Source organism: Diaphorina citri, unplaced genomic scaffold (assembly GCF_000475195.1).
Source record: "Diaphorina citri unplaced genomic scaffold, Diaci psyllid genome assembly version 1.1 scaffold2418, whole genome shotgun sequence".
NCBI lineage: Eukaryota > Metazoa > Arthropoda > Insecta > Hemiptera > Psyllidae > Diaphorina > Diaphorina citri.
The window spans coordinates 8,911-22,866 of NW_007379842.1; the positions used below are offsets into that span (position 1 = coordinate 8,911).

The following is a 13,956-nucleotide window of genomic DNA, read 5'->3' on the forward strand; positions in this document are numbered from 1 at the left end:
TGATTGGCTGACAGGCGTGACCAGATTCATCCAATGAGAAGTTGGGAGGGCACAGACATTCGAACTTGAGATCCCTGTAGTCAAACTGACAAACATGATTGCAGTGGCCGTTGTTCACTCGGCACTGGTCCAGGACCACTGGAAATTAAGCAATAGATTTATTAGATTTATTTTAAAATATAAATTTTCAAAGACAATTGAGATTCGACATTCAACTAAAGAAAGTTTGGTGAGCTTTCGGGAATACTCAGATTCCCATCGTCAGACCAAGATCGCGAGAGAGGTGTTGACTCTACGAGCGCTGGATGTCGAATCTCAATTGTCTTTGAAAATTTATATTTTAAAATAAATCTAATAAATCTATTGCTTAATTTCCAGTGGTCCTGGACCAGTGCCGAGTGAACAACGGCCACTGCAATCATGTTTGTCAGTTTGACTACAGGGATCTCAAGTTCGAATGTCTGTGCCCTCCCAACTTCTCATTGGATGAATCTGGTCACGCCTGTCAGCCAATCAATGGTGAGTATTTTGTCATCTGGATGCTAGATACAGTCGAACCTGGATACAAAAGAAAATTTTCTGGGCCCTCCATTTTCGAGTCAAAAACCTAGATAGGTAGGTATGAAGAAAAAGAATTATATTAAAGAATCACGGATAGTCCAGTGGTAACGCGCTTGCTTGCCATGCAGAAGGTCCCGGGTTCGAATCCCACCATCGACAAAAATTGTACTCATTTTTCGATTGCAAATATTTCAACGGGTTACTTTCTGGTGTTCTCGTGTTGACCCAGCACCTAAATGGGGAGTATTGTGCCTCTTCTCACCCATCTGATGAGAGGCATACTACGGGATGGGCATGCTACGACACAGACCACATGCTTAGTTGTTTCATTGCTACGAAATAAAAACGGCGGTGAAACACTCCTTTTTTATTAAAAAAAAAAAAAAAAAAAATGCCAGGAAGTAAAAAACGGTGGTAAAACACTCATGTTAAATGAAAACCCCTATTGTCTTACCTGATTATCCAGCTTCTGAATAGCGCTAGTCAGTCGGGTGAGTATGTTGAGGCCCCCTCCGCTGCCCCATTGGTGGGCGGGGCCCCTATCATACTGGGCCAGGAAACTGGAGGCGCGCTCTCGCACCCAGGCGCGGGCCTTCTCCTTGTTGCCCGCGCTCAGATTCGAACTGCTCGCGCATTTGGCCAGTGCTGCCGAGTCCTGAAAACACGAGAAGAGGTGAAAGGTAGAAACACACTACCATCACGTCACGTGAAGGCTTAGGGAGTCAGAGATAATTTTATAGGTATTGTTTTTTATGCTTTAACTATATTTATGACTCTTGTGGAGCCTTCGTTTTAGCTTTTGAGAGTAAATATGTGCATAAGAAAAGAAATGAGACCAAGAAAACAGGACCATATCCCCAGGATTTTATTGAAGGGGGAGGGGGGATGCTACAAATTTTCGTGTTTATTGAGGGGTCTCAGGGGAGGAGCAAAATGAAAACCCGAGGCAGGGGAGCCCCCTCCAGCTAAATAGAAATACGGCCCCGGAAAATTAATAGTTATATTATTTGTGTAAAGAAAAAAAAAGCAATACAATGAATACCCTTTAGGCCGTGTTCCCACTCACCTTATGATAAGCCCGTTCATTCGACCGTCCCCATCGGGCGGGATTCAGCGAGGCCAAAAAGTTCGTCGTCGCCCCGGCAAACTTTGACCGGGAGCTACTCCTCGTTCCCATATGGCCGCTACTGGAAGAGGCCTGCGAGCCGGCCTTCGAGAACAGATCGTGCATGGATAGCGAGGCCGAGGAGGGGCCGCGGGAAGGGCCGCTACTGGAGGAGGCCACAGAGAAGGGAAGGGAGGAGGAGGTGGAGGTGGACGTGTCCTGTTTGGACTTGCGAGAGGAAGAGGAGCGGTTCTTGGAGGTGCGCTTCCGCTTGAGCACGTCGGAGAGACGGATCTGTGGAGGAGAAAAGAACGAGAAATGGTTTCATTTAGATCACACTAGGTTTCGATTCCCGGCGAGGTCGAAGTTTTTTTCGGGTCTGTGCTTGGTGTTCAGCCTCGTGAAGACAAATTAATAGATATTCTAATCGAATAGCGACCAGTGGCGACATTACCAGTGTAAAAAGATGATTGAGGTGAGGATACTTTGCTGGGCGCAGCGGCGGCTGTGTTGGCGGAATTGGCGGCACTGGTAGCCAGATGACCGCCGGTATTATTAAATCTTACCTGAGGTGAGGATACTTTGCTGGGCGCAGCGGCGGCTGTGTTGGCGGAGCTACCTTCAGGCACACACTCCATTTGTCAAGACTCAAGAATACAGGGTTTATCTTGCCCTTGGGATCAATTTAATTTGAAGAAACCATTTACTGGTACTTCGACCATTATCAAATCAAATCTCAATTTCTTTGGGGGTAAAGTTCTCAACTTCTTTAGGGTCCACAAAAAGTTGTGAAAAAGTAGAGGCTTAATAACACGATCTATTAGGTTTGAAACACTAGAACTCACTAATTGGGCTCAGGTAGCTATGTCATACTTGGGAGAGAATACGTAGTTTACAAAACACAGATTTGGAGAGAACTCGTTGTACTCTACCTGAACGAAAATTGGGTCGGGAGAGAACTCGGTGACGTCCGCTTTTCACAACTTTTTGTGGATATCACAGCAGTACTAAGTGCCTCCTTTGCAATTATTTTCCTTCTTTCAATAATCTTTTTACACTGTTGATGCCGCCACTGGTCGCCACTCGATTAAAGTAGCGACTTATTGGTCCTCACGAGGCTGAGTGCACCCGAACTTTAAACACAGAGGCGAAAAAACTCCAACCCCGCTGGGAATCGAACCCAGGACCTTCGGTGTGCAAGCCTAATGTAATACCCACTCGGCCATGGAGGTTTTCTTCAGACCCGAATGTTAAACTTTTTTTTTTTTTTTTTTTTTTTTTTTTTTAAAAATTTTAACGGTGTTGTTATCCTCGGAGTTAAGGGGACCGCCACTGGTCGAGTTGAAACCAGATGAGGACATACGGAGGTCGGTGGGACTTCGGAGATTAACTGGAAAAAGAAGAACAAGAGAGAATTGAAAAAATATTTCAGAAAAGACAACTTCCTTCTAAAACTTTTCTTTCATTTCACCTTCAAATAAGAAGGGCATAAAAAACTTTTACTCTTCACAGGGAGTAAAAGTTTCTACAGCCAGCCTAATTAGGTAGCTTAGTTGGTAGCGCGTCTGCCCTATAAGCGCTAGGCCGCGGGTTCGATTCCCACCCGGGGCGGATATTATCCTGAACGGATAATGTTCGTTCTCAGAACGGCTGGCTTTCTCCTATATAGTCTTCCTTCTCTCTTCGATTTCGGGACGATAAGACCTAACTGTAAGTTACAGTTCCCTCTGTCAAACCTCTTAAAAAAAAATGTTGAGTTTCTAATGAATCACTGATTTGATTACCACTACACCACCAAAAAAGGTTCTTTTTTTAACCGTGGGAATCGAACCCGCGGACCACCTCAAGTTAGGGTGACTCACCACTAGTATCACTGTTGAAAGAAGCGGACAGGTTGACGTGGAAACTATTGGACGTGCCAGGGGAGGACGAGTGTAGGGGGTCCATACTGGAGGAGGAGGGGGTACCAGGGCCGGACGGTGGGTGTTTGGGAGGCGACGCGCCCAGGGTGGTGCTCGGGTCCGCCAGCTGTTTGATTTGATGCATCACGCCTGGACAGGGGAGCAAAGAGAAGAGGTTTTTTTTAAGATGAGTGTTTCATCGCCGTCTTTATTTTGTAGCAATAAAACAACTGCTAGATTACTCATGTGGTCTGTGTCGTAGCATGCCCATCCCGTAGTATACTCCTCATCAGATGGGCGAGAGAAGAGACACAATGCTTCTCATTTACATAGATAGATGCTGTGTCAACACGAGAACACCAGAAAGTAAACAATAGGCCATTTTTTCAAATAGTAAAAAAAAAAAACACATCTTTTGCATTACTTCAAGGAACATTCTTTTGCATCTATTAAAAAGATTAATTGGAAGATTGGATTTGTGTAACTCTACACGATGGAGCAATCTGATTGGCTGAAAAGTTTGAAATCAACCAATCAGATTCTGGTCAGAGGCCATAGGTATTTTCAAATTTGCATTGGCAATTTCGTCACTAATCATATTTTCATAATAAACTTTGAAAACGGGATACCTGACATGGTATCCCGTTTTCACTAATTATTACTAAAATAAGAAGAGAATAAGTCTTCACTTGACTAAATAAACGAATTTATTGATGGAAAAGAGTCAACATGTTTCAACATCTCATGATGCCATCCTCAGGACTAAATTGAAAAATTGTAATGAATGTTGTTGACTCTTCCATTTTTTCCTCTCTTTCAGGACATGTTGACTCTTTTCCACCAATAAATTCGTTTATTTAGTCAAGTGAAGACTTATTCTCTTCTTATTTTAGCATATTTTCATGTCAAACTTACCTTCTCGAGTGAAGTGAACTTCAAACACGTGTGGTAATTTCTGCATCAATATCTCGGCCATCTGTATTGTCGACTGAACCGTCCACACTGCCTCGACAACATAGATTTACCTCGTCGATAGCCGACCGGTCGACAATGTTTGGATACACCTTTAGATGTTCATCCAGATAGTTTCTTTTAGCCTAATCTAGGGATTTAAGAACTTTTTTGTTATGGACGCAAGCTCGAGGTTTTTACTCACCTTGGTTACTAGGATAGGTTGGAAGCGAGCTAGCGTGCGATACACATCAGGGGCGATACACACGAGATCGGATAGGTTGAGTGTAGACTCCTGACCCAGGAGCCACTTGTAGAACGTAACGCACAGGGGCAGGTCCAGCTGAGGAGGAGAAGAATAAGTTAGTATACAAAGTACCAACGATTTCACCAATGACCTAATGAAAGATTTCACTAATGGGAGAATTTCCAATGATCCAAAAGGACTATTTAAGTGTCCAAACAGAAGTTTTTAAAAACTCCTCCTTTTCGGATGATTAAACATTCTCCCATTAGTTAAATCTCTCATTAGGTCATTGGTGAAATCCGGCATCAGTGTCTGTAGATTCGTATAAGCTTAACCCGACTTTTAAGGACTGTTGGCCAGCCTAGTTAGCTTAGTTGGTAGTGCGTCTGCCTTGTAAGCGCTAGGCCGCGGGGCAAAAGCTCAAGGGAAAAAATAGTAAAAAAAAAACCACTCACCATTCGCGAGTCCATCACAGCCTTCGCCATAAACTTCCCGAGGAATCTAAACTTAGACTTGAGCTTCACCAAGTGGGAGAGCTTGGTGTTCTTCGCTATGGGGGCGGGATACAGCCCATGTACTGTGGTCACATGCGTGGCATCACCAGGGCTATCACCGCTATGCCACAGTTCTAGATCGGTCTTCTGCAGTTCTTTGGAGACAAGGGCGTAGAACTCGAGTGTCGGGCCCAAACCGGTGCCCACTTCGTTCTCGTATTGGATTTCGAGGAGGGCTTTCGATTGGGCGAGGTCTGAGAGGAGCGACTCGGCTCCACTACCTGATGCTACACAGCTTGCACTCCCTCCAGCCTTGCTATCTCTCTCCCCGGAACCATCTTCGACCACTGGTCGATAGTAGATTGTGTGACTTTGTACCTGAAATAGAGAGCAATAATTTAAATCAGCCCAATTTTCAAAAAGAAAAAAAAAACCATGCCCATAAATAGCCTGTGATGCTGAAAAATGGGATACTAATGTATGTTCTATATTTATAAATAAAACAGCTACTTAAAAAAAAAAAAAAAAAAAAAAAAAAAAAAGGGAAAAGAGTTTTATAAATAAAACAGCTACTTTAAAAAAAAAAAAAAAAAAAAAAAAAAAAAAATAGAGAGGAATAGAGTAAATTTCTTTCTATTTAGGGGGCACGGCTAGCAAAGTGGTATCTTGCTGGCTTGCCATGCAGAAGGTCCCGGGTTCGATTCCCACCATCTACAAAAAAGTTTACTCGTATTTTTCGATATTTTAACGGGTTACTTTCTGGTGTTGTCATGTTGATCCAGCACCTAAATAGGAAGTATTGTCTCTCATTGCCCATCCGATGAGAGGCATACTAAGGTAACTGGGGGATGGGCATGCTACGACACAGATCACACAACACAAATGTAGCAGTCGTTTTGGTGCTCCGGAAAATGAGGGCAATAAAACAACCATCAGAGCTCTACTATGATTAAAATCAAATATAGTGGGACTTAGAAATAAATAAATAATAATAATGTCCTCCCGCGGCCTCTGGCCTCTACTTACCCACACGCTGGCCGAGCCAAGCGGGGCCTCCGACTCCGACTCTGTCGAATAAGTTAGTATACAAAGTACCAACGATCAGTCAACCTCTTGAGTAAACATATGTCATGGAGGATTTCACCAATGACCCCGTCTATCGATGTCGACTGAAATCGTACACACTACAACACAGATTCACCTCTTCACCTCGTCGATCGACCATCGATTGACGCGGTCGACTATGTTTAGACACACCTTGAAGCTCAAGGGGGGAAAAAAGTAAAAAAAAAGAAAAAGAAAAACACCACTCACCATTCGCGAGTCCATCACAGCCTTCGCCATAAACTTCCCGAGGAATCTAAACTTGGACTTGAGCTTCACCAAATGGGACAGCTTGGTGTTCTTCGCTATGGGGGCGGGATACAGCCCATGTACCGTGGTCACATGCGTGGCATCGCCAGGGCTATCACCGCTATGCCACAGTTCTAGATCGGTCTTCTGCAGTTCTTTGGAGACAAGGGCGTAGAACTCGAGAGTCGGTCCCAGACCGGTGCCCACTTCGTTCTCGTATTGGATTTCGAGGAGGGCTTTCGATTGGGCGAGGTCTGAGAGGAGCGACTCGGCTTGTTTGAGAATATCTGAGGAGGGAGATAAGAAGAAAAGGGATAAATAAAAATCTCTAAATCGGTAAAATAGTCAGCTCCCATGGCGTAGTGGTCACTGCGCTCGCCTTGCACGCGGGAGACCCGGGTTCGATTCCCGGCGGGGTCAAGAAATTTGTATCATGCAAATGATTGATTCCGTGACTGGCCGTTACGGGGCCCACTCAGCCTCGTGAGGAAAATGAGTAGCTATGTAATATAAATGCGCATAGCGACCGGTGCCAGCATGGTAGGTAATTGGGAGCTGGATTATTGCGATATATGTATTTGGAAAAATCCTACAATGCTGCAGTGAGCACCAAAGTTGTGATATAGTAACACAAAGAAAAGACATTTATTTATTTATCACTTTAACCACACAATTATGTAGTTCTGAGGGTTAAGTTGTGTCCATACTTAGTCGACCTGCCGTCGGTCGCTCGACAGCATAGATTCACCTTATCGATTGACGGCCGTTCGACTATGTGTGGACATACCTTTAGGGTTAGACTGTAGAGAATGCCTCCTGCGTTAACCTATTTTACCTTTGGTTACTTTTTCCACTCAAGAGTCGATTATCATTATTATTGAAAATTTTATCTATCACTTTTTTTTTTTTTTTAGATGGCTGACATTCGGTTTTGGCTACCAAATTTTTACGAGTGGATGCCCTTCGCAGTCAACCTTTGCTATAGCAAGGGAAATTTCAGGCTGGTATACTCCCTGTTTAAAGCCCCCCAGCCAGACTACGAGATAACTTCTGAATGGTTCACAATTTTAATGAAATTGGAAAAAAAAGTTAAGGAATGGCTCTGTGCACCTGTGCCCTAGTACACGGATATGAAAGTACTTCCTTTTTTGGCTTCATTTTAAGTGGCAGAGTTCTCGCTTATGTGAGCTCTTCCACCCAACCACTAACTGTTCAGTCCCAGTCTCGGTCAAATCAACAATCTATTAGGGACTGTTCAGTGGTTACCTTGTCTAGAGACAGTGCGTTTCCTACGGTCAAGACGAGGTGTCACGCGTTCTTGCGTGTCACTGTGGTTGTTGATCTCGGGTGTCGAGTCTACCAGCCTCTGTAGAGCACGGTCTCGGTCGAATGAAGAGGCGTACAGGAGGAGTTGGCGAATCTCGAAGTTGAGAAGGAAGGGACAGGTGGTGGCCAGCTGAGGAGGAAAACAGAGGCCGAAGGCCGAATGAGTACATGAAATGTTGATTTATTTGCGTAAAATTTTCACTTATGTGCGAAAATTCGAAGCAGATTGGGCTTTTTTTTCCTTTCTTTTTTACAATATTTCCATTGAAAATGTTCTATTACTGTCCATTGAATTTCCATTCCATTCCATTACTGTCCAAAAGAATACCGTTCTATTTCCATTGAAAATGCACTATTACTGTCTACCGCGGCTGTTCTACGACCTAACCTCTTCTGGGCTTTCAAGATAGCAACGAGTATCCATGATAAAGTAAGTCTAACAAATTGAAAATGTTGTTATCTAATGCTTGAGATTGACTATTATGTCATTTTTCATTGTTGTTGTTATCTAATGTTTAAGTTTCCAACATAATCTATTTTACTGACAGTTCTAAGCTGACAATCTAAATAAAACACTACTTATACTAACCTGTTGTAGCCAGTGCGGCAGATTCCCGGTCATAATGACCAGAGGGTCTTGCAGTTGTCTGGAGGCTTTGGCACAGATCTTACAGTTGATGAACGTAGAGGGAGGTAGCAGGGGAGGATTATGTACGGGAATATACAGGCTTCGTTATCTAATGTTCAAGTTTCCAACATAATCTATTTTGCTAACAGTGCTAAGCTGACTGTCTAAATAAAGCACTACTTATACTAACCTGTTGTAGCCAGTGCGGCAGATTCCCGGTCATAATGACCAGAGGGTCTTGCAGTTGTCTCCATTGTTGTTGTTATCTAACGTTTAAGTTTCCAACATAATCTATATTTTACTAGCAGTTCTAATCTGACAGTCTAAATAAAGCACTACTTATACTAACCTGTTGTAGCCAGTGCGGCAGATTCCCGGTCATAATGACCAGAGGGTCTTGCAGTTGTCTGGAGGCTTTGGCACAGATCTTACAGTTGATGAACGTAGAGGGAGGTAGCAGGGGAGGATTATGTACGGGAATATACAGGCTTCCTGAAAATGAACAATGGAGAGGTCGAAACGTGAGTTAATACTGCTTATACTGGTAGAATAGGACAAGAGAGACCCATGTCTAGAGGCTATGGCACAGATCCTGAAATATTCAACATGAAAATTCGTTTGTTTGAAACAAAATGAGAATGATCTAAAGGCCAAGTTCCCGACAATTGAAAACAACATCACAAAAATTGGTCCAAAACGTTTAACAACAGATAAACAGAAACTTCAAAATATCATGTGGAAAAAAGAAGAAAAGGATTCCAAAAGGCCTAAAAAAATCGAATTCATGATTTTACTTATTTCAATTTATTATGATCATTTGTGGTAAAGCTGAAAAACCTCTTCATTTTTCCCCCACAAGCATTACAAAGAAGAGCTTTCTTTACTGATTTAATTAACACCAAAGTAAATTCTTTTCACACTGGTAGTGGTAATATCGCCGCTGCCCTATAGCAACCTGTCTCGGTGGCGTAGTGGTCAAGACGCTCGGCTGGTAAACAGGAGGGCGTGGGTTCGATCCCAGCCGAGGTATGGAATTTTATCCTCATTCAAAGAGACCCATGTCTAGAGGCTATGGCACAGATCTTACAGTTGATGAACGTAGAGGGAGGTAGCAGGGGAGGATTATGTACGGGAATATACAGGCTTCCTGAAATATTCAACATGAAAATTCGTTCGTTTGAAACAAAATGAGAATGATCTAAAGGCCAAGTTCCCGACAATTGAAAACAACATCACAATAATAATAAAGGAAGGACGGACTAAAAATTGGTCCAAAATGTTCAACAATAGATAAACAGAAACTTCAAAATATCGTGTGGAAAAAAGAAGAAAAGGATTCCAAAAGGACTAAAAAAATCGAATTCATGATTTTACTTATTTCAATTTGTTATGACCATTTGTGGTAAAGCTGAAAAACTTCTTAATTTTTTCCCCATAAGCATTACTAAGAAAGAGCTTTCTTTACTGATTTAATTAACACCAAAGTAAATTCTTTTCACACTGGTAGTGGTAATATCGCGGCTGCCTTATAGCATCCCGGATTCACAGAACAGGGGGGAAAAATCATCTGTACAGGGAGTTGAACCCAAGACCTTAAGCATTCTTACCCCAATTCCTGTTCACAGCATTGAGTACTCGGAGCAGAGTTAGTACGGGCAGACAAGCGTCGGTTATCGTGACGCTAGGGGTTCTATATTTGCCTGAAATTCAATTCAATTAAAATTTTTCGTAAAAAGTTGCCTGAAATTTAATTTTATATATTTTTTTTCGTAAAAATCTGACCAAAGAATGGATTTTTGAAGATGTACGTACCTACTTAGCAGCGATTTTTGTGATCTTTTTATTTACTAATCGGGAAATTTGCTTACAGATTACTTTCGTCGAAAAATTTGCTTACAGTTTACTTACGTCGAAAAATTTGCTTACAGATTACTTTCGTCGAAAAATTTGCTTACAGTTTACTTTCGTAATCTAACTCAGTTGGGTGTTTAAAGCCGTGTCCACACATAGTCCACCGGCCGTTGATCGATGTCGACTGACACGTCCACACTGCCTCGACAAAATAGATTCACCTCGTCGATAGCCGACCGGTCGACAATGTTTGGATACACCTTTAGATGTTCATCCAGATAGTTTTTTGGGCTAATCTAGGGATTTAAGAACTTTTTACTTTCCTTATCCTAGAGGAAGGAAAGAAATGTAATCGGGTCAAATTTTCGATGGTCAGTTTTTAGTGTCAAAACACGTTTTGAGGTCCCTAGAGCCTAAATCCAAATTTTTAGTGCCAAAACACGTTTTGAGGTCCCTAGAGCCTAAATCCAAAGTTTCAGCCATTGGTCCGTGTGTGTGTCTGTCTGTCGTCTGTAAACAAAATATCTCGAGAACGGTAAAAGGTAGAGACTTGAAATTTGGTATGTAGCTGTCAAGTGTGACAAGGATGCGACACGAAACTTTTGATTAAGACCGGTGCAACGGTTGGCGGCATTTTAGCGCTTTTTGGCGGTTTTCGGTGTAATTTAACAATATCTCGGGAACGGTATAAGCTAGAGACTTGAAATTTGGTATGTAGTTCACAAATGTGACAAGGATGCAACACAAAACGTTTGGTTGAGATAGTTGCTGCGCTTGGCGGTATTTTGACCGCTTTTGACAGATTTCGACCGTTTTTTGGCGGTTTTCAGCTACACAGCGACAAAACGGTTAGAGATATTGTAAAAGAACACTCAAATAAGCATCATTCAATAGAATAAGGAAAGTCGTGTGATGTTCACACCAGATTTTTCTGCTTTTATTCTCAATCAAATAATCATGGGAATACAGGGTGGTTCGTGATTTGCGAACCACGCTTATATCTCAGAAACGGCTAGGAATTAAGGAATGAAATAAACGGCATCATGTAGATGAAATTTTGATGATTAAAATGGCTTTTTTTAAATTTGCAATTTCTTTTGCAAAACGGCCCATTTTTTGCCAAATATAGGTCACTCTTATGGGAACCCCCATTTTTTATTTAATTTTTGGAATCAGCATAAAATTTTAATTGAAAAAATGTATTCACTCGAAAAAATTTGCTCTACAAAAATTCTGTACACTGTGAGAAAGAAAAACAATTTCTTAATTATTTCTTTAGTTTTTGTATTATTCACTTAACTATTTCAACAACAATCAACAACAACAAACAAATTTATAAAAGCTGTTCAAAATGAGATCCATTTCTTTGTACACAGTAACGCATTGTTCGCTCTAACTCAGGACCAACTGCGTTGTTCATCAAATCTGGGGTCACTGACGCACACAAAATCGCGATTTGTGCAAATTTTTGTAGAGCAAATTTTTTCGAGTGAAAAATTTTTCAATTAAAATTTTATGCTGATTCCAAAAATTAAATAAAAAATAGGGGTTCCCATAAGAGTGACCTATATTTGGCAAAAAATGGGCCATTTTGCAAAAAAAATTGCAAATTTAAAAAAAGCCATTTTAATCATCAAAATTTCATCTACACGATGCCTTTTATTTCATTCCTTAATTCCCAGCCGTTTCTGAGATATAAGCGTGGTTCGCAAATCACGAACCACCCTGTACATATATATAGAAATGTGTCACTGCACTGAAGCCCTTCTCAAACAGGTATGTTGTTGGAAAGGCAAGTAATAACCACTTGGCCTTATTCCATAGGTCTCGACAAGTTTCTTTTCCTTGAGGCCAGAACTTTTCATACTCATACGAATTGAACAGAGCTTCTTTTCAACATCATACTTGATGTCCATCAATGATTTTTGAATAGATTCAGGGACCAAGGATTGTCCGCTGTGGATGGATTCAAAACCCACTTCTAATGTTGTTCGGTCTTGACCAGTTCTCTTTTCGCCCCCAGAAATCGGAAATCGCCCCCGTTCAGAATCGCTACTCTAAATGGTTACTAAAGGATACATGATGTGTGTTTCATTCTGTCTAATTGAGCTTCAATGAATTCCAGAGCGCTCAAATATGACTCCAATCTTGTTTGTGTAACCTCTTCGCCACATTTTCTGCACTTTATAATATCCAATTGAACTAGAACATAAAATAGATACATTTATCTTGCTATTACACTAGTTGGACTTGAAAATAGGGTAAAAAATAATCCTATTCGATTTGTAACACTATTACTTTGATTGAATTATTCGAATTACAAGTTCTGGGACACCCTATATTTACGTTTTGGATGTATTTCTTCAGAATTCGGTAGTGAAGTAATTTCATAAAATCGAAAAAAAAAACACAATAAGAATTAATCTTTATTATTTCAAGACGTATTGTGGACCACTTGAGTGTCTTGCGAAATGGCAAGAGGGGAAACGTAAACCTAAAAGTGGTTAACGCCCCTCACGTCATGATAAGAGGCATACTACGGGATGAGCATGCTACCACACAGGCCACATGCGTCTAATGTAGCAGTTGTTTCATTGCTACGAAATAAAAAACGGCGGTGAAACACTCATCTTTAAAAAACACACACAAAAAAAAAAGAAAAAAAAGGTTATTTTGGTTGAAGGGACTGTTCAGTGGTTACCTTGTCTAGAGACAGTGCGTTTCCTACGGTCAAGACGAGGTGTCACGCGTTCTTGCGTGTCACTGTGGACTGTTCAGTCCCAGTCTCGGTCAAATCAACAATCTATTAGGGACTGTTTAGTGGTTACCTTGTCTAGAGACAGTGCGTTTCCTACGGTCAAGACGAGGTGTCACGCGTTCTTGCGTGTCACTGTGGTTGTTGATCTCGGGTGTCGAGTCTACCAGCCTCTGTAGAGCACGGTCTCGGTCGAATGAAGAGGCGTACAGGAGGAGTTGGCGAATCTCGAAGTTGAGAAGGAAGGGACAGGTGGTGGCCAGCTGAGGAGGAAAACAGAGGCCGAAGGCCGAATGAGTACATGAAATGTTTATTTATTTGCGTAAAATTTTCACTTATGTGCAAAAATTCGAAGTAGATTGGGCTTTTTTTTTCCTTTCTTTTTTACAATATTTCCATTGAAAATGTTCTATTACTGTCCATTGAATTTCCATTCCCTTCCATTACTGTCCAAAAGAATACCGTTCTATTTCCATTGAAAATGTACTATTACTGTCTACCGCGGCTGTTCTACTACCTAACCTCTTCTGGGCTTTCAAGATAGCAACGAGTGTCCATGATAAAGAGTAAGTCTAACAAATTGAAAATGTTGTTATCTAATGCTTGAGATTGACTATTATGTCATTTTTCATTGTTGTCCCTAAATTCCCTACATGCGCCAGTTTTTTGTACGATTGAAGTAAATGGTTTTAGGTTTAAACGAGTTTTTCCCCCTGCTTGGTAAGAAAAAGTTTATATTGGTACACAACGTTTATAATGTAGTTTTTTTTTACATGTTCCTGAT

At 41.5% G+C, this 13,956-nt stretch overlaps 1 protein-coding gene and 1 long non-coding RNA gene across 2 annotated transcripts in view; both read right to left on the reverse strand.

Annotated features, from left to right (window-relative positions):
* The window catches only part of LOC103518892 (E3 ubiquitin-protein ligase TRIP12-like), a 16,368-nt gene extending 7,689 nt beyond the window's left edge, over positions 1-8,679 (reverse strand). Inside the window, exons 1-5 of the mRNA XM_026830562.1 lie at positions 8,528-8,679; positions 7,879-8,068; positions 6,574-6,899; positions 5,221-5,637; positions 4,724-4,861 (exon numbers count right to left, since the gene is read on the reverse strand). Of these exons, the coding sequence (XP_026686363.1) occupies positions 4,724-4,861; positions 5,221-5,637; positions 6,574-6,899; positions 7,879-8,068; positions 8,528-8,560 (1,104 nt within the window). The 5' untranslated portion in view covers positions 8,561-8,679. The remainder of the gene's footprint in view (positions 1-4,723; positions 4,862-5,220; positions 5,638-6,573; positions 6,900-7,878; positions 8,069-8,527) is intronic.
* LOC113471425 lies at positions 5,537-6,331 on the reverse strand. The gene is made up of 2 exons (XR_003394130.1): positions 6,286-6,331; positions 5,537-5,637 (listed from the first exon to the last, which is right to left on the reverse strand). It is a non-coding gene; the product is annotated as an uncharacterized LOC113471425 (long non-coding RNA).
* Positions 8,680-13,956: the final 5,277 nt, after the last annotated feature.